The sequence below is a fragment of the Agelaius tricolor genome, unplaced genomic scaffold, assembly GCF_023055355.1.
Source record: "Agelaius tricolor isolate 1412-34295 unplaced genomic scaffold, bAgeTri1.0.p SCAF_17, whole genome shotgun sequence".
Taxonomy (NCBI): domain Eukaryota; kingdom Metazoa; phylum Chordata; class Aves; order Passeriformes; family Icteridae; genus Agelaius; species Agelaius tricolor.
Window position 1 is genome coordinate 11,226,017 of NW_027269277.1, and position 19,476 is coordinate 11,245,492.

Sequence of the window (19,476 nt, forward strand, 5' to 3'; positions counted from 1 at the left end):
CAGTAGTCCTTGTTCCCTGTCATGATAAATAAGGAATATGCTGAAGCACCTAAGAAATGCCTTCTATATCGTACAAATATTATGAAAAGACAAAAGTTTTATGTACTAGTGAAATACACAGTACTGTGAGTGCAAGTGTTTCCTGCTTTAGTGCTTTTATATGTGTACTGCAATAGCAAACGGTTGGTGTTGTGGCAGTCTACCCACATATTTATGGTGTATTTCACTTTAGGGATAATTTAAGCAATACAGTTTTAATCAGCACCCTAAAATATGAGTTGACTGTCAGAAGCTGCTAGATTTTTGTTTATAACACTCATATTCAACTGCCTACTTTTTACTCTCCTTACTTTTTGTATTTTTACTTCAAAGTAAAAATAACTATTGCTGTGTTCTATCTTCTGTTTGTATGAGTGTTCACACTTATATTAGTGTACTATAAATGCAGAAGTTAAAAAAATACTCCTCTGTGGAATGGCCTGGGAAATGTTTGCTCTGACTGAGTATTAGTGATGCTGCATTCTTTTGTCAGAGCTCTGGGTCTGTCTGGGATGGATTTCCCTCACAGGGTTGTGCTGGGTAACTGTAGCTGGAAAGGTTTTGAGAACCCACCAGTGGTTTGGCTCCATGTGAGTAGAGCTCCACGGCATCCAGGCTGTGGCTTCGTCTCTTCTCCCAAGCCACAAGTGACAGGACAAGACAATTAGCCTCCAGTTGTGCCAGGGGAGGTTTAGATTGGATAGTATGAAAAATTTCTACACCAAAACTGTCGTCAAGCCCAGGAACAGGCTCCACAGGACAGTGGTGGAGTCACCAGCCCTGGAGGGATTTAAAAGCCAGGTAAATGCGGCACTGCTTGGTGACAGGTTTTAGTGGTGGGCTTGGGTGTGCTGGGTTAAGGGTTTGACTCGATGAGCTCAGAGGTCTTTTCCAACCTAAATGCTTCTACAGTCCCTTGAAACAGGCTCAGCATCAGAGGTTGGGCTTTTTTTTTTTTTTTTCCCCAGACGTTGCGTCTGAAAGTAAAGTCCACAAGAGAAAGGAAAACTCATCACCACAAAAACTACTGTAACCGCGTCTAGCAGGTGTCCCTGCCCATGGCAGGTAGGTGGAACCAGACCATCTCAGAGGTCCCTTCCACCCCAAACCGTTGTGGTCTGTGATGAAAATCTCATCTCGATCATTCCCCTCGGCCCCCGCCCCGTGCCGGTGCTTGTCCCGCCGCCCCAGCCGTGAGGGCCCGGCCGGTGCCGTCCGTCATTCACACCCACCCACGAACAAAGAGCCGGCGGGCAATTCCCCGAAAGGAGGCTCAGCCAGCCGGGGAGCGGCCTCGTCTCCCACGCAGATAGTGACAGAAACAGAGACCACAGTCCCCAGCTGTACCGGGGGAGGCTTAGGTTGGGCATTGGGAGGAATTTCTTCACAGAAAAGGTGATTAGATACTGGAATGGGCTGCCCAGGGAGGTGCTGGAGTCACCGACCCTGGGGTGTTTAAGAAAGAAAAGTCTTAAGAAAAGACTCGGTGCCCTGGTGTGGTTGACACGGTGGTGTTGGGTCACAGCCTGGGATCAATGATCGCACAGGTCTATTCCATCCAAGCTGATTGTGTGATTTTCCGGTGCTGGGGGCGGCGAGTCACGGAGCGCCTCGGCGCTGCGGGGGTGGGTCCCACCGCCCGCGGACACCTGAGGCCCGGCGTGAGAGGCGGCCTCGGCTACTGCCCCGATCCCGCTGCCGGCCCCGTTCCGCTCCCGCTCCTCTCCCGGCCCCGACCCGCCCGGGCCCCGGCCCCGCTCGGCAGCGGCGGGGCGGGAGCGGGGCGGGCGCGCGGTCACCTGACGCCGCGGCCGCCGCCATTTTGTCTGTGAGCGTAATGTGAAAGGGAAAGCCGGGGCGCACCCGCGGGCGGAGGCGGCAGCGCCGAGCGGTGCCGGGAGCCGAGCGATCACCGCCGGCGCTCCGCGGAGCAGCGGGAAGAGCCCCGGCGGCGGCGGCCGCCGACAGGAGCCGCTGAGGCGGAGCCCGGCGAGCGCTCCTGCCGGAGGGAGCCGCCGGCGCCCTTCCTCCGGGAGGCTGCGCTCGCCCCCGGCCGCGGGGGAGCCGCCGGCCCGGCCTTGCGGGGGGACGCGGCGGAGCCGCCGCCAGGGCCGCGGCGATGATGTCGGGACAGTCGATCACCGACCGCATCACGGCGGCGCAGCACAGCGTGACCGGCTCGGCCGTCGCCAAGGCTGTGTGCAAGGCGACGACCCACGAGGTGATGGGCCCCAAGAAGAAGCACCTGGACTGTGAGTAGGAGCCGGCCGGGTGGGCCCGGAGTTGGAGCTCCGAGCTTGGGGCAGCCCGTCGGGCACGGGCGGGGGAGAGGGGAGAGCCGGCCGCTTGCACGGAGGGGGTGTCGCGTAAATCTGGGTGGACCTCACTGCTGTGATCTCCAGAACTTATTTTCCACGTGGAGGGAGCGAGGTTTGTAACACCTGGTCGCGCCCGGGGAGCGAAAATATTCCAAGCTCATGAGCTGTTCCCGCTGAGAGCTGCTTAGCTCTTGTGCTCTTGATACAGTGGTGCTTATTAATCCGACACCTGGGGAAAAGGTGTGTTTACTGTTGCAAGGCAGAATTTAATTTTTTTAAGCACTGTTTAGTTCTTCTGTTCATCCCGTCGACTACAGCCGTTTAAACATTTCGAACATTTCCCGAAATACCATAGTTTTCTGTTTTACAAATCGCAAAACGAGGTAAAAGATTAAAAGGGAAGGGCGTAGGTTGATCAGTGCGTTTCTTCTGGATGAGAGTGTGTTGCCGTTAATATGTTTAAACTAAGTATGTTAAAACCTCTTTGTCTGCCCCAAAAGATGCAGAGAGTTACCCTGAAATCTACAGAAGTGCCAGTGGTGTTGCTTCGCTTTAGTAACAGAGTAGCAATTGGAGTTCCTGTCTGATTGCTCAGAAATGCACAAACCTTGTACGTTCTGTAGCATACCCGCTCTGCAGCTTGTAAAAGCGAAATAAGTATGTTTCCATTAAAGAGAGGAAAAAAAGGCTTGAAGCCTTTTGCTGGTTTCTTCAAAGGCAGGCGGGTAGTTTTGCAGGATTCATGCAAGTTGATGGTACTAAAGGTGCTGCTGGTTCAGGCTCTCGGCAGAAGCGTTTTGGGTTATATTGTTTGAGGGTAGTTGGGATGTGTGACCCTGTGACACTGGTCTGCTCATACTGGCTTGTGTGAGAGCTTTTGGTGTGGATCAAACAGTTAAAACCAGCCAAATATATATTTCATTTGTTACTGATCTGAATGGGTGGCATCCAGCTACAGTAGTGAACATTGCAGCTATTGTGTTGAAATGAAAAGCCTTAAAACTGGGTAACTGACAATTTGTTTTCTAAAGATACCTTTTTAAAGCTACCTTATTTCTTCTGGTCTCGTGTTCTTCCTGTGGTACAAATTCAGTGAGGTAACCTTTGAGTCCAGAAATGGCAACATAACAGGAAGCCAGAAAGTGGTGACAGCTTGCTCAATAGTTTGAAAGGTTCTGAATCCTAAAAAAGGTAGTGTGTTGTTTGAAAATACTATTGAAATAATGTCATCAGCTATGTCACCCTTACAAAAGAAGAAAATGGAAACATGGAACAATTCTTTACTTGAGAACACCATAAACTGATCCTGCCTTTTGACTAACAAGTTCCTTTTGATCCCAGGCTGTTCAGAGCTGTCAGTCAGTCTCCTGACAGTCCCCTTCTGTGCCACGTGAGTTCTCTATTCTGGTGTAATTCATTTGCTCAGACTTTGGCCTAAGACAGACAAAAATCTTACTGTCACTTGGTATTCCTCTGAAATAGAGGAATGCTTTGGTGGGGTGGGAAAAAAAAAAAGATGTGAAATATGGTACCTTAAATATTTCTGGAAGGGTTTAAAAATTCCCAATGACCATGCTCCTGTCTTCATTGAGCCTACCCAGGCACTGCTTTTCAAACATCTGCAACCCTTTGAGTGGCATTTTTATTTTTTCACTTGTACACAAGACTTACTTGTATTAAATGTGAGCAGGTAGATACAAAATACTGCAATCTCTGGAAAAAAAATCATACAGTATGTTTTTCCAAGATACAGTGCAAGTGCTTCCCAATTTAAGTACATTATGAAGGAAAGCATAGCTTAGATTTAATGTAAAACTCTGGTGGTTGTACTCTGGTCACTGTGTGTGTGTGTGTCATTCAAAATGCTGCACCATCTGGTATTATTTGTAATTGCTGCTCAGGAAAAAGCTTTACCAGGAACAATTTTTTGAGAGTTGCTGCAGTTGTATCAGGGATTGTGGAGGAGTATCAGTTTGTGCCCTCTGTTCGGATTAATTCTTAAAATCCCCTTATTGCCAAGTTTCCTCAGCAAGAAAAACTGTGGTATTAGAATATAGGTTTTTACAGAAAGGTGTTACAGACACAGTGTCTGTGAGTATTTAAGAGTCCTGTGGTTTATCTGACTACTAACTGCTGAGTAGTATAGTCATATTTTACTTCAAGAGTGAAAAAACACCCGCAAAAAATCCACCCCAAAAACCTAAGCAATGTCAGTGGACATACTTGGGGATTTACCTTTTAAGGTAGGTCATGGTGTCCTAAATAAGTAAACAGATCTGTTTCTGTAATATTTTGTAATATTTTCAGATAATATAAAATATTCTATAGAGGCTGATAGTGGAGCACCTGAAGGTCTTTGTCTCTTCTTTCCTGGTGACATTTCTGTCACTCCCTCAGCCCTCAGAGTCTGGGTTACAGCAGAGTGGGGCTGTTACACCTTTGGAGGCAAACATCCTCTTGTCTAACCACTGAAGAATCAAAAGAGAAAAGAATAAATTAAAGATGTAGCCAAGGTGGTAACTGGCTGAGTAGACTTGTGTGTAGACCAAAACTTGGAAAAAACAAACCCCTAAATTAATTGCAGCTTAAACTTTTAAATTAACACAGTAATGAAGAAACAGCTTCTGTTTAACTTGTATACAACCCACTAAAGAAGCACAGGGGAGGGGGAGGTAGTTAATGTTATTAATCAAAACTTAAAACTCCCATATATATACAAGCTTTGGAAGCCTTCTAAGAAGTGGTAATTCTGGCACTGTGATTCTGGTGCTGCCCATTCTTTCTTTTGGCAACTTGAGCTTTTGACTGTCAGGTGAATGCTGATGCAGTGTGGGTCTTGCAGAGATGTGCAAGTTGTGATACAGAACAAAGGCATTTTTTCTGAATCCTTTACACAGACTAGTGGCTGTCATTCATTTGAAGTTCTTTAGCAATTTGTGAAGTTTTTCAGTACAATAATTGAGGAAATTTAACTTGAACAAAAAAATAGTTAATATTGTGGGGATCTATAAATGGGGGTTGTATATAGCTTTTCTTAAAACATTATGGGCTATCTGTCCTGTGTCCTTGTTTAGTGGGGAAGTGGGACAGAATAGCTGAATTGCTTTGCTTGTGGTAAAGTAACTCAAAATTCAGCTTTAGCTGTTATACAATAACTGAAATTTCAAGATTGCTCTCAGGCATGCACTATGAGCAAACATGGGCAAAACAATGTTTGTAACAGTTGAATGCCGTCTTTTAAGTCTTCCAGCAAAAATTGTTGCATTCCTTGGCTACACTGAGAAAGTTGGCTGAAGTGGCTCTGATGTTTTACATTTTTGTAATCTGCCATCTATGATGCAACTTTCTAGAAGAAAATGTATTTTTTTAAGACTGCTGGGACTGAGGAAAATGGTCTTAATTTTTACATCTGTCTTAAAGCAGTTCCAGTCCTGTGACAAAATGAAAGAAATACATGAATATCAAACTATTATGGTTGCCTTTATCTTATGTATTTACAGCTCTCTTGAGAGAGATTCCTGACTCAAGAAAATTAGGGCTTTTCCTATTACTTAAAAGTTGAAAAGTATGTCAGTTTTTTTTCTGAGAATTTTCCAAAAACCTGATATATGTATTTTTAATTTTGTTTTTAATATCTGGATTTATGCTGTTCTCTGGAGAGCTGTATAGCTTCATAGATGATGTGCCAGTATTTCAGATGAGTTGTGGGAAGGAAATACTAAGTACTCTTCTAGGCACTAAGATTCTCACAGCTCCTCCAGGCTGCTTGAAAAACCCCTGTGGTACTCTTCTGGTTTAAAGCTGTTAGATTTATTATTTTATTTTATTTTCATTTTTCTTTTTTTTTTTTCCCTGTGTGATGTTAACATGTCTCTAAATTCCATTCTAGAAATAGTGCTGCAGTTTCACTTGCAGTTGAAATGATTCCTCTGGGTAATTGGCAAAATGCTTGGAGTTGTGAAGTGTTTATATAAGTACTGCGATAAGAAAATGAGCATCACTCACCCTGTGCATTTCATTCCAGTGTTTGCTGCCAACATCCCTGTTACTGTTGCCCAGCTGTCAGTCTCTCAGGTGCATGTGTTCCTTTCTATTCCAGCTGTATGGGATAATAGCCTCTTCCTTCTGTGCCACCAGCTGTAATAGATCCCTGCAGTTGTCTCTATGTAGATACTCCCATTGCAGGCTTAGAAGAATCATGTTAGAGAAATGGCACTTGCATTTCTTTTTATGTATCTCAATTGTAGGATTAAAATGTAATGCCAGCTTTATTTTTATTGCTAGTTGTAAAATATTTTTTTTTAATTACCTCAAGTAGCCTTATTGAAGCTGCCTTATTTTTAAACTTGGTGTTTTGCAACATGCTCTTAAGAAAGTTCAGTTTTGGCCTATAAAATGCACTGACATTTTTTGCATATTTAGGATATTTATTATTTAGGATATTTAGTATTTCAGAGACATTTTGTTTGTCTAAGCATGTGTTCTCTCTGATATTGGTAACTGTGACTGAAGTGCTTGGCTGTTGAAGGAGGTTTGGAATCAAAGGCCAGGCTGTGCTGGGTACCCCCTGTAAAAATTGTCTTCAGGGCAGCCAGTGAGTGTTGTCCTCAGCATGGCTCGAGTGCATGGGGTGGCAGCTCACTCAGCCACAGCTTGAATTAGACTTCTAGTGGCCCTGCCTATGTGGGGTGTTTAATTTTGTTTGCCTTTTGAAATGGACAGACGTGTATCTTGCACAGAACTGTCCGCACTTGAGAATGAAACAATAACAAAAGAGCTTCTCAAATGCAGCAGAGCTCTGTCAGCTTCACTCTGTTACTGGCCCGTGACAGGAGAGATCTGCATGGCTTCCTGGGGAAGTAAACCTTTATTCTGGCATAAAGAAAAACTTGGTTTATGGATGTGGGGCTTAAGGAGAGCTCTCCAGTTAGAGCACTGCATGCAGGTGTAACACTGGGATTCCTGTCACATTGTGCCCCAGCAGCACCGTGAGAACACTCAATAGCAGTCACAGAGATAAGAATGTGTAAAGGATTCTGTGTTGGCATCATCTTGGGGTCTGCTGGAACATCTGCTGGGAGACCTTAGCTTGAGGGAAGGTGACAGGACACAAATCTTTGGGGGGCATTGGCAAAATACGAATGACTAGCTTGACTGGAGAGCAGCAAGATTTTGGTTTTTAACCTGGATATTCCCTCTAGTTTCATCTGTTATTTAATAAGCACATTTAATATTGAAAATTCTTCAGTGAAAAATTGGACTTGCTTACTGGTTATATGAAGCAAAAGGACTTTGTGTGTGCTGAATTAATATTTTTGATAAGCTGTGTGGTCTTTGACCTCAGCAGATCAATGGAATTTCTTTAACTGTTACCTAGCTTTAATTGCACTGGAAGGAGTTTGTGAGATTTTTTTGTTGGTTGGGGTTTTGTTGGTTGGTTCGTTTTTATAAACTGAGGGTAGGACTTTTACTAGTCCTGTAACATTTCTGTGTGGGGTACAGACACAGCAGCTGCTGCTCTTAGGTACTGCTCAGTATTTTCCATGTATTTCTATAATACCTGATTATAAACTGATTGGATTTAGGAGGACTTAGTTGCCTTAGTATGTTTTGAGATAACTACTTAGAAATGTCACAACAAGATCCTCATTCAATTGATGAGGCTGTTGCTTCATTATATGGGGCAATAATTGCCTATAGGCTGTTTGGACTTCTAGGTTAAAGCACTTATTAATTTGACAGAGCATCTGATGGTGATATAACCATGAGCGGGGAGCAGTAGCTAACAAAATACTTGGGTTTTGAGAAAGTTCACATTCGTAAATATTGAACTAATTGAATACTACTCAGCAATAAGGTTTTGATGTATGGCTTGCTTAAAGCTGCTTTATGCTGCTCTTCTTTTTGTGCAGCTACCTCAGCATTTTTGTGTGTTGCTAATAGGAGTGAAAGTTTTCATCCCAGCTTCAATGTTTTGTACGTGCTTGGAAATCTGACATCTGAATGAAATTAGTAACTTATTACAGCTTGCATTTTATAGCTGTTTACCTTGATGAGATACTAAAATTCTGTACTCTGTTAAAATTACTCTGGTTATTAAACTATTTTAAACAGCAATTCTTAATCAACGGACTTTGTCTTAACAAACCAATCTTTAGTTAAAGTCCATCTGTAATATACTCTGTGCACTAGAAAGACACGAATTTTAAGTGCAGTATTTCTGTGAAATATTTTGTCCTAAATTATCAATGTGTGAGCTCTAAGTTGACATTTCAAGTGCTTCTGATGACACAGTCTGTGCTCTACGTGCTGCAGTTGGCTGTTTCAGTGGTGCCACCACCTCAGAGCTCTCAGCTGCTGCCCAGGCACCTGCCCTCCTTCAGCTCCTCATCCAGACAAGCTGCACAAGCAGCACTGGGCTCTGCTGCCAGTGGGCTGCTCACAGGCTCAGTTTAAATGAGAGGCCACAAAGGAAGCTTTTCAAACCAAATGTTTGTTTTACTGGCCTTGCCCAGTCCTTAGGGTGTACTTTGATCACACCTGAGCCAAATTTAGCACAGAGAGAAAATAAATGTCTGATGTGCATGTCTTGAGGGGCTTAGAGTAGTCCTGGGTTCAGTTCTCTGCTCTTTTCTAAGCAAGTGCCTTCTTCAGCCTTCTCAGGCAAGTCCTCTTCCCATGTGTCTGCTGGAGCCTGCCCTGGTTTTGTGCTAAATCTCAGGCAAAGTCTGGAACCTCTCTGTCTCTGACCTCCCAAGTTAATGTTCTACTACTGAGTTTATTGTCAGTCTAGGACACAAAGAGCTTTTTTGTATGAAAGCCCGAGACCTACCACAATCCACCACAAAATACTCATAGGTTTGTGATCAGGTGTTTTTAAGCTAAGTGGGAGGGTGCAGATGCAAATTCTTGCTCTTAATTCTTACAGAAAAGAGGCATATTTTACAGATTCATAGCATCTCATTGCCATCAGGTGTGAGTACCCAGGCCTAGGTGGGAGTGGCAGGGTTGTGCTGCCTGTTGATCTCATGACGTTGGGATGTCTCAGCTTTTTGTCACTTCTCAGATTTTCTTTTTTTGGGTTAGATGGAGTGGCTTTGGGCATTGAGCATCCAGAAGGTCACACATCCACCCAGCTCACTCACACTGGCTTTCAGAGACTAATCTGGGCTCCATTTTAATGGAACAGGTTATTTATTGATGAGATACTGGGACTCCATAAAATTGTTAAAATGCCATTGAAGTTCGTACATAGTGTTCCAGTAAAATGTAGTGAATCTGAGCAAGGAGTGGAAAAACCTCAATTATTTCTTAAAGAACTGAAGTTAATGCTTCCAGTATGAATTCTCAATGTAAAAACCACAAAATAACATGTTGATCCTCTGAGCATGTAATTCATTGTAATGCTTTGATTTTTTTTTCCCTTTCATTTAGATCTAATACAGTGCACAAATGAAATGAATGTGAATATTCCACAGTTGGCAGATACACTCTTTGAAAGAACTGCAAACAGTAGCTGGGTTGTAGTGTTCAAAGCTCTAATTACAACACACCACCTCATGATGTATGGAAATGAGGTAAGACATGATTTGTTCTCTTAAAGCCTACTAGACAGTTTTTTTAAAAATTATCTCAATCTGTAAAGCATTAGATTTTCAAAGACTTTGTTTTTCCTCTGCTGATAGCTCTAAAGTATTTGTCCAGAAGAAAGAAATATTCCTTCATTATTTCAATACCAAAATATATCAGTGTTTGCAGTTTACCTGCAGGTATCTGGGTTGGTCTGTGAGGGAATAATGAGTGACCTTTCTAGAATAAAGGCTTGAAAGACTTCTGATGAGCTTTACTTCATTAGGGTGGTACTTATCAGTAAGAGCACAGCAGAAGAGTCTTGTTAGCACTCTGTAAATGTGCAGCCAACCTAATAACAGATAAGAAAGAGTACTTGGTAAAAGGGACACGAATATGGTGACTAGAATATTTGATCTTGCAAGACATCATGTAATGGGCTGAGTCTTCATAGGTTGTTCCTGTTAGCATTCCTCTGAAGCACTGTTCTACTGCATTTAATTCACTTAAATTATTTCATCACAATTTATTCAAAGCTTCCTAGTCAATAACATGGAGTTAGAAATGTGGCCTCTCTTGCACAAGCCTTATGTTAAAAGCTAAACTTTGCTCAGGTGACAGTCCTGAAGCTGTGTGTGGTCATTGACCTAAGAAATGATTGTTCACCACTGGTAACACTGAAGTGACAATTCTTAGAAGTGCTTTCCAGCCATTAACCTGCTGTGAGAGCTTGGTGTTCCTGCTCTCTGCCAAGCTCTGTGAACTTGATAGAAATGACCTGTAAAACATAGTGTGCTCTTCACACTGCAGCAGCTGAGCTACAGCAAACTTCAGGAGCCTGGCATATGCAAATAGTATTTTTGTTTTGTGTTTTCCAGCTTGTCTGTTCTCAAGTACAAAGTTAACTAGGCAGCTTCCTCTAGGATTATTTGTATTTTATTCATGAGCAGTGATGTCTCTTTGTTTAGTTTAAATTTATATTTCTGCCAAATCAAGTTTTGGGCATCAGAGGCTTTGCTAATGAGTATTTTCAGGCGTTCCTCTAATTTTTTCCCCTTTTAACTGATTTCTATTGTACATAGAGGTTACTAGAAATAGTTCCAAGGTAAGTGTAGTTTGCTTGTAATATGCTTCTATGTTTTACTCTTACAACAATTACATTCTCCATTTTTTCTTCACCAACAGCGCTTTATCCAGTATCTTGCATCCCGGAACACCTTGTTCAACCTAAATAACTACCTGGACAAAAGTGCCATGCAGGGTAAGGATCTTTTCACTGAAGGAGATCACTCTACTCCTTTGTTCTCTGTGATGGTGCATGCATTGGTGCACACTAGGAGCTAAATGACATTTAAGTGGAAGGCTGTTTTGATTTTTATTCTGTGAGACACCAAAGAATGTCCAGCCAGGAATGTAGACACAGGTAAAGTGACATTGAGTTACCTAGGTGAGTACTAGGAATCTGTCTGTAATGTATGCAGCATTGCACACACAGCTGCACAGCTGTAAATCTTACAAATTGAGCTCTTAATGCTCATTAGAGTAAACCTGATGAATTATCAGTACAATAATAATTTTTGTTGTTGCATTTTAAAGACTCAGCAGTAAATATTTACTGTTAAGGTGCATGGAATGGTAACTAGGATGTGCTGTATAAATAGGGAGAACTTCTTCAAATTTCTGATAAGTCCTTTAATTATTTGCTCGTGGTAGAAAACTTTTAGGTTTTCATGTGGGTTTTGAGGGATGGCAGATAAGTTACCAATCTCTTCAGCATTTTACTAGGAATACATTTTTATTCTAATTTCAAGTACATTTTAGCAATAACTGCTTGGTGCTAGCCTAAGCATTCATGCTCAGTTCTTGTCTAATGTTCTAATGTGTTTAGGTGCTTATTCTCATAATTGCACAAAATGCTTTCCCAATCTTAGCCAATTGGGAAGAAACTAATGTCACATCTCAAGATCCTGGAAGGTGCCTAGGAAGGACTTTTTATGCAAGCTGATGTAAAATAGTCTAGTAGGAGAACAGTTCTTGAAAAGAACTGAAAACCTTCAGTTTTCCCTTCAAAATGTCTAACTTACAAATGCTTAACTTCTAGGCTATGATATGTCTACCTTCATTAGGCGATACAGCAGATACTTGAATGAAAAAGCACTTTCATATAGACTTGTAGCAGTTGACTTCACCAAAATGAAAAGAGGGTAAGGCTACTCTGCTACTTGTGTTTGACCCTTCCTGTTACAGGGGGTGGGACAAGGAGGAACTCAGTTGTTCTTGAGCATGTCATAGAATGGTGCTCTTTTGGCCCTTTGAAGCAATATTGCATTGTTGAAACAGTACAATGTGTGCTGAAATCACTGTATTTTGTAAATGTGTGTCCTTTACTCTGTAGGATAGATGGAGTGATGAGAACTATGAATCCTGAAAAGCTTCTGAAAACCCTTCCAATCATACAGAACCAGCTTGATGCACTCCTTGATTTTGATGTAAGTACTTTAAGCTCAGTGTTAAGTAACATTCTCTCACTTTGAAGTGAGAGTTTCATTATTTTGTTAAATACTAATTTATTTTCTCATTGCTTTCTACACAGGCAAATCCAAATGAACTAACAAATGGTGTTATAAATGCTGCCTTTATGCTCCTCTTTAAAGATTCCATTAGACTTTTTGCAGCATACAATGAGGGGATTATTAATCTTTTAGGTATGTGAGAATTTTTTTAGCTTTTGAATTTTGTGAAAGATATTGAAAAAAGTAAAGAACATAGACAATTCATTACTTCAGTTTCTTAATAAATTTTCTCTGCTTTGTTGCTGTTAAATGAAGCCTGTCTTAGTTTTAGTGACCAGGAGCATAGGCTCACACATCCACTTCTACCTGGAAGAATGCATATTGAAACAGAAAGTGAAATGAGAGGGTGATTGGTGAGACTGAAACAAAAATGCCATGAAAGTGCAATGGATAACCTTTGCAATTGGACTGTAAAGGTTTGGTGAGATATGTGGTGTTTTGAGTATTTAATATACTCACAGTATGGCTGAATTCTGTTTTCCTGTTCTTTCTTTAAAACTTGACTGGTCACCTTTGACTGGTACCTGAATCTGCCTGAGCTGATGAGATGAAATTGAGGGGTTTTTTTAAAGGGTGATAAGCTCTTAGCAAAGCCTTTTCATTACTATTTAAGCGAATTTATGAATGAAGCCATCAGTTTGTTCTGTTAATCCATTAATTTTTACTCAGTGCCATATTTGTAAGTATATAGAGCAAAACCATAAAAAGTAGAAGATGTGGTTGATGCTCCTTTTGGTAGGTCAGTTCAGTATACATAGCCACTTCAGTATCAAAATGTATTGATACAGGGTCTAAAAAGGTAAATAAATACCAGGAATATTTTCAAATGATAAAGTAAATTGTCTCATTGCCAGCTTTTTGAAAAAAAACTGACTTTTTGAAAATATTCACCATAATACCGAATTTAATGATGTGCACTGATAGACATCCATGTTTAATAAATTTTTGCATTATAGTCTAACACACAGAAACAGAAAAATCAGTGGTTTTGTATTGACTGACTTATTATTTCAGGTATTCCTATAAGCTTGAATATCTGAATAGCTTTGAGTTACTACTGTCATGTTACTGAACTTTGTGTCAAATTGACTTCTATAATACTGTGTCAGCTTTTTGCCTGGGAGGGTATTATCTTACAAGAGTTTTATTTGCATCCTCAGAAAGATATTTTGATATGAAGAAGAACCAGTGCAAAGAAGGCTTGGATATTTACAAAAAATTTCTAGCCAGAATGACCAAATTGTCAGAGTTCCTCAAAGTAGCAGAGGTAAATAAATCTATGTGTATGGAAAGGATATAATTTAGCTGTCTGTATTGGTACACAATCAATATAGAAACACCTTGAAACAAATTGTTTGCTTAACTTCACCATACAAGGAAGTTTTCTAGAGATTAGATATTTTAAATTTTGTATATGCTTGTTAACATGGAGTGGGATTCTTGGGTATCCTTTTTATTAGCCAGACCACATCATAAACTTTCTGAACTGTCATAAATTTTATGAATGCTCCAGAATGTATAAACTGACTATTACAGTCTATTTAAAGATATTTATAGGGCTCTCCTTTACTGTAAGTACTTAAAAATTGATAACTAGTTCCAGTAAGCAATGTGGCTGTTTCTAATGCTTCTAGCAGGCTTTTCTGCATGAAAGTTAGGCTGGATGAAAAGCTGAGTTTGCCTTGAGATGCAGTTTAATGTAGTTTTGATTTCTAAGGTGTGTTCCTAGTGAAACTTGCAGCAGTTTGGAAAATTATGAATATCCCTTTTTAGTATACTAGTTTCTATGTAACACTGCTGGTTTTTCAGACACTGCTGGTTTTTATGTTCATTGGCACTGCATGTAATAATGTACTTTTTTTTCCCTTTTTTTGTAAACCCAGCAAGTTGGAATTGATCAGGGTGACATTCCAGATCTTACTCAGGTCAGTGTACATTGCATATTGATTTACCCAGTTATTTTGTTCTTTGTGTTTTTAAAGGTTGGTATGTAGCATAGTAATCTTTTGTCCTGAGACTGTATTCTCTTTCATGTATTTATATGTGGGAAATATGTATAGTAGCTTCTCACATGGATGAAATGTATTCAATAATTACACTTTGCAGTTCTTAATGAGATTTTTTGGTCATTTAAAGCAATAAAACCCACAGAAAATAATATTTTTCAAGAACTTCTGGTTTTTATCACAGAGGAGTCCTTGGTAAGTAAGCAGAAGTATCTTGCCATACCTACAGGAAAGCCTTCTATTTCACTACATGTCTTCCAACACACTTAAAGATAGCACTGAGCTGGCTCAGTTGAAATTTTTTTCTGTCCCCTTAAGTCTGAAGAATAAATTTGATGTTTCCGCATCAGCTCTTAATGCTGGCTTTTATTTTACTCAGTAGTATGAGGGACATGTGCAGTGCAGGTTGTGTGCTGGAAAACTCAGTCTGAAAGGTGGAATGCAGGGAAACACCTTCCAGTGAGGATAAACTGAGGGGCAGAAGGGAGGTGAGAAAATGCTTTGACCTGGTGAACAGGAAACACTGATAGTCCACAGAGGTCAACAGGGTTATTCTTTGTGAGTCCCTTCAGTCTATAGGGATGTTTTATTTCTCACCTAGGGCCAGCCCAACAGAGCAGAGTGTGTGTCATTATTTCTGTAGTGCAGAGTAAGCTGCAGCATGCAGTAAACAGCCTGAGGAGACTGGGGCACAAACTGCAGTGCCTTAGAGCTCGAGCACTGGAGCTGATGGAGTGCAGTCAGTGACAAACTAACAATCTAATGTGTAATGTTTGAACAGTCACATCTAATCCTACACTAGCTTCTTGAAATTCAATTTCATGGACTAATCATGAGAAATACATCTAGTGTGAAGATTTGCCTAACCTTAATCAGTGTCTTTTTAATATGGAAATCAAACCTAAGCCACAAACTTCCATTGTCAGTGGTGTTCATTACTGCCTACAGTATGATTTCCATCTGAAATAATGCATGCTTCAAAGCACAGATCTCTAATGCTTGCTCCTAGCATTTAACATTAATCACTTTAAGAACTTGCCTATGTGGTATAAAGGAACTATGACTGAAACCATCAGGGTAAGGGCAGGTAATGATTGAAAACAGTAGTTTGAAGTTTTCTGTTGCTGTTTGATCTTGGCGTCATACTTTGTCTTTTGATTAGTACTGCAGTATTCAGCTGGGCTGTATTATGCTAATCACATTATACTGAAGTTATTTATACCTCACTGGGTTAGTGTGCACTTGGCCACTTAATTGGGTCATTAAAAGGCTCTTGAAAGCAAGTGGGGTTTTTTTATTTACTGGGAATAGGGGTATTTAACTTCATTTTGCTGCTTTTTTTTTATCTGAAACTTTCAGTGAGAAAATACTTAATATCTACTGTGCCCACAACATTTTATTTCTAATAGCTCAGCTGTTTTGTTGTAAGAGCACTTACATGAGGAAAGCAATTCTGAGCTGGTGGTAGACCTCAGCATCCTGTGCATTTTGGCAATTTCAGTCAGTGCCACTATTAAACATTCCACTTAGACAGAAAAATTCATGGCATTTAATATGAGTTGAATAATTGTCCATCCATTTAGTGCCACTTCAAAAGAATTTGCTGTAATTTCTTAATACTGCCACTTTTGCCTGTTTCTGTGAAGAAAATAATTTCCTTTGTAGGTGCCCTGTTGATGTTGTTTTCTGTTAATAGCTGTTCTTGTGTTTCATGAACATAACTGGGTTGTTTCCCTCTGTATGGATGTTAGTTTGTCTTGTGTTTTGGGGGGTGGGGGATGGAGGTGAATCATGAAATACAGCCTTTCTCAAGTCAGTGGCTGGATTAGCCCAGGTATAATTTCTGATCTAAAACTACTCTGTTCACTCCAAGTCTGATGTTTTGTTGGCTATCTGCAGTAGTGAGAAAGTTCAGAGGAGGTTACTGGATTGTTTGGTTTAGTTCTTGTGGTTGAGGGGGTTGTTCAGAGGGTTTTAAAAAAAGTAAGTACAGAATATGCATTTCCATACAAATAAGTTTGAGTGGATTTGGGAGGAAAAACATACGAGGAGAAGCTTTCTGGAATTAGGGCATGGTCTCCTGTTACTAAGATTATCTAAGCAGCTGTGCCATGCAATGCCTTTTGCAAGCTACTGTGCCTTCTGAAAGATAAAAGTATGGGGAGGTTTAGTTTGACTGAGGTTTTTTCATTTTGGTTTTTTACTTGTTGTTTTTGTTTGGTTGGTTTGGGTTTTTTGTCCCTGATACCTTTCCAAAAGGTTATTTCAAAATGTCTCTCTTGGGATTTAGCTGTCTGGGTCGAACGCTGAATTTATTCATGACCTGAGGTGAGGTAACTACACTGTCTTAGCTTACCTTGCTCTACTTAAGAAATATATAAACTCAAGTCTTCATTTTAAGACAAGCAGTTTTATAGGATTATTTTGATGGCCTTTTTTTTTTTTCCCATCCCTGAATTAATCTAGCTTGAATTTGTCTTCAATGAAAGTGGGAAGGTAGAATTGTGCTCAGTATTTCAAAGGGGAGCTTGCCTGCCAAAGCCTTGTGTGAATAATATTTTCCTCTTTCCAGGAAATGCCTTGTTCTAGCTTTTGGTACAGAAGGCTAGCAAGGGCAAGTTTATTTTTCCTCCAAACAATGCCTGTTATATCTGTTCTACCTCCTGAAAGTTGGCAAGTGGTAAGAGAGGCTTAATGTCTCTGAAACCCTGCCAAGTGAGGAGGACTGAGCTGGCAAATAGATTTACATTTTAGAGGTACATTCCCTTCATCTAAATCTGCAGCAGGATTTATTTCACTAGAGTAATTGAGTTGGTTTATTGTACAGTTACATGTTGAAAAGCTACTCATTCTGCAGTAGTGTCCTTGGATCAGATTGGATTGGATTCCCTGTTTTATCAAACCTAACATCCTGCTGTTGTCAGGTGTTTCTACTGCAAGCCTTTGACTGTAAATATTTGAATGGAGAGTGACTGGGTTTTTGTTGTTACTTGGGAAAATATATTTAAAATGCCAGGTCTTTGTCTGGGGACTTCTGTGAGTTTAAGGGAATAGTGCTTCATCAGCTTTGGTTATTCAGTTGATTCTAACACAGCAAATACTGTTGCCAAAACCAAGAATCTGACTTGCATGCACAGAAGCAGAGCCACTGTGGGGAATCCTTCCCTCCTGCCCCTGTGATCCCACTCCTTTTAAGGAACCACCACTGAGTAGATGGAATTTGGGTGTGTAGGATGGCAGCAGGACCCAAAGGCACCATTACTGATGTGTGAGATTTTGTTTGGTTTTCTCACCAACTAAAAACAATCTGTGTACTAAACAATGATGTGTTGATAGAAGCAGTGTTTTATAAATACTTTTAATTTTAGGCACCCAGCAGCTTGCTTGAGGCACTGGAACAGCATTTGGCTTCTGTGGAGGGAAAGAAAACAAAGGAAGTCTCTGCTGCCAGCAGGTGAGCACCCAATGAATTACAACAGTGCCTGTACTAAAGATTTGCCATTGTCATTCTAACAATTTTCAGGATTCAGTCATGTGCTATTCTTGATTTTTATTCACTTCTGAATGTATCTTCCTAGAAATATAAATGAAATATCTAGTGAGTACTAGTCTGATAGCTTAGCCACATTTGAAGTGTAGGTATGTCTGCCTGTGTCTCAGATGGATTTCTGATTATGCTGTAATAAACCACTGAGCTGAGATATTGTATATTATTCATTTTAGTTTCTACTTTTTTAAGGTCCTTTGACTTGTAACATTTATAAGGTGTTTAGATTTTGATACTCTTCTTACTCAAGATAGGAGGGTATTTATCTGAATTGTTATTATTTATATATTCATGGCCTACCTCTCAGACCATGAATTTATCTTGACCTTCTCATAAAATTTCTTCAGCCCCTCCTCAGAATAGCCAAATTGGCTTAGATGTGTTGTGCTGAAAGAAATTGTGTTATTCTTTCTGTCAGTACAGTATCAGTATGTATGAAAATATTCCTGACTGAATAATGAGAGATCTCTTTTGGCATAGACATTCTCCCACAGAAACTTGGTAAATATTGATAAATGTATCAGGCTGAGCTATGTTTCCAATTTGCTGTCTTTCCTCTCAGATTATTTTTTTCAAGAATCTAAGGATTCCCTGCCACAATATTCTATTCATATATATAATGCTGTGCTTTCTTTGCTGTTACATAGTGTGCAGACAAGCTTTCTGTGCCTCTGACATTTGAATAACATTCCAGTCTAGTCTAGATAACTTTAAAAGGAAAGACAATTGCTGTGTTCCACATTTTTCAGTTCCTACCCACTGAAACTCAAGGGAGTCACTCTGTGCACTCCTGCCTCTGTCACCAAACTGTTTTTGGGTGTCTGCTCTTATGTACCAGAGAGTAAGGGAGGTGGTGACTGGGAAGGAAGATGACACACGACTAGAAAAGGCACTTGATGATGAAACTGTAAGTGATGTATACCTGACTGTGGGTTTTTTAATATTTTTTAAAATTCTTGCTCCTATTAGAGCCAGTGCCCTATCCAGTGCTGTTTCCACACTTGCCAATACAGGAATGTCCTTCAGCCGGATGGATGAGAAAGAAAAGCAGCAGGCATTGGAGGAGGAGCAAGTTAGACTGCAGGCACTTAAGGTAGGATGTTTTTATCAAGTTTTGTATTCAAAGATTTTCTGTAAATTGATAAAATAGTGTACGGTGATGAAGTTTGCAAGGTCACTCAGTGTTTTATGTGAGGAATGTGAGCTGTGTAAAGCATACACCTGTTCTTTGACCAGTGCTGTGAAAATGCAGTGAACATATCTAGAAGTAGTGAGGGATGTAAATGAAATTAATTTAAACAAGGGTGTTACATTACTATGTTATGATTGGGTTGCCTGTTGTCATACTGATCTCTGAACATCTGAATTGAACCATGAAGAGACTCATAAAGTAGGAAAACAAGCCTTCCTGAACAAAGGTCCAT

At 40.5% G+C, this 19,476-nt stretch overlaps 1 protein-coding gene across 5 annotated transcripts in view; it reads left to right on the forward strand.

The window, feature by feature from the left end:
* The first annotated feature begins 1,828 nt into the window (after positions 1-1,828).
* Positions 1,829-19,476, forward strand: part of VBP1 (VHL binding protein 1) — a 39,498-nt gene continuing 21,850 nt past the window's right edge. Inside the window, exons 1-10 of one of the 5 annotated variants that reach the window (XM_071442439.1) lie at positions 1,829-2,291; positions 9,792-9,934; positions 11,112-11,187; positions 12,028-12,130; positions 12,322-12,415; positions 12,520-12,631; positions 13,660-13,766; positions 14,383-14,424; positions 17,874-17,959; positions 19,022-19,145. In XM_071442439.1, the coding sequence (XP_071298540.1) occupies positions 2,159-2,291; positions 9,792-9,934; positions 11,112-11,187; positions 12,028-12,130; positions 12,322-12,415; positions 12,520-12,631; positions 13,660-13,766; positions 14,383-14,424; positions 17,874-17,959; positions 19,022-19,145 (1,020 nt within the window). In that variant the 5' untranslated portion in view covers positions 1,829-2,158. The remainder of the gene's footprint in view (positions 2,292-9,791; positions 9,935-11,111; positions 11,188-12,027; positions 12,131-12,321; positions 12,416-12,519; positions 12,632-13,659; positions 13,767-14,382; positions 14,425-17,873; positions 17,960-19,021; positions 19,146-19,476) is intronic. The other 4 variants (XM_071442442.1, XM_071442445.1, XM_071442441.1 and 1 more) reach the window with 4 other exon arrangements.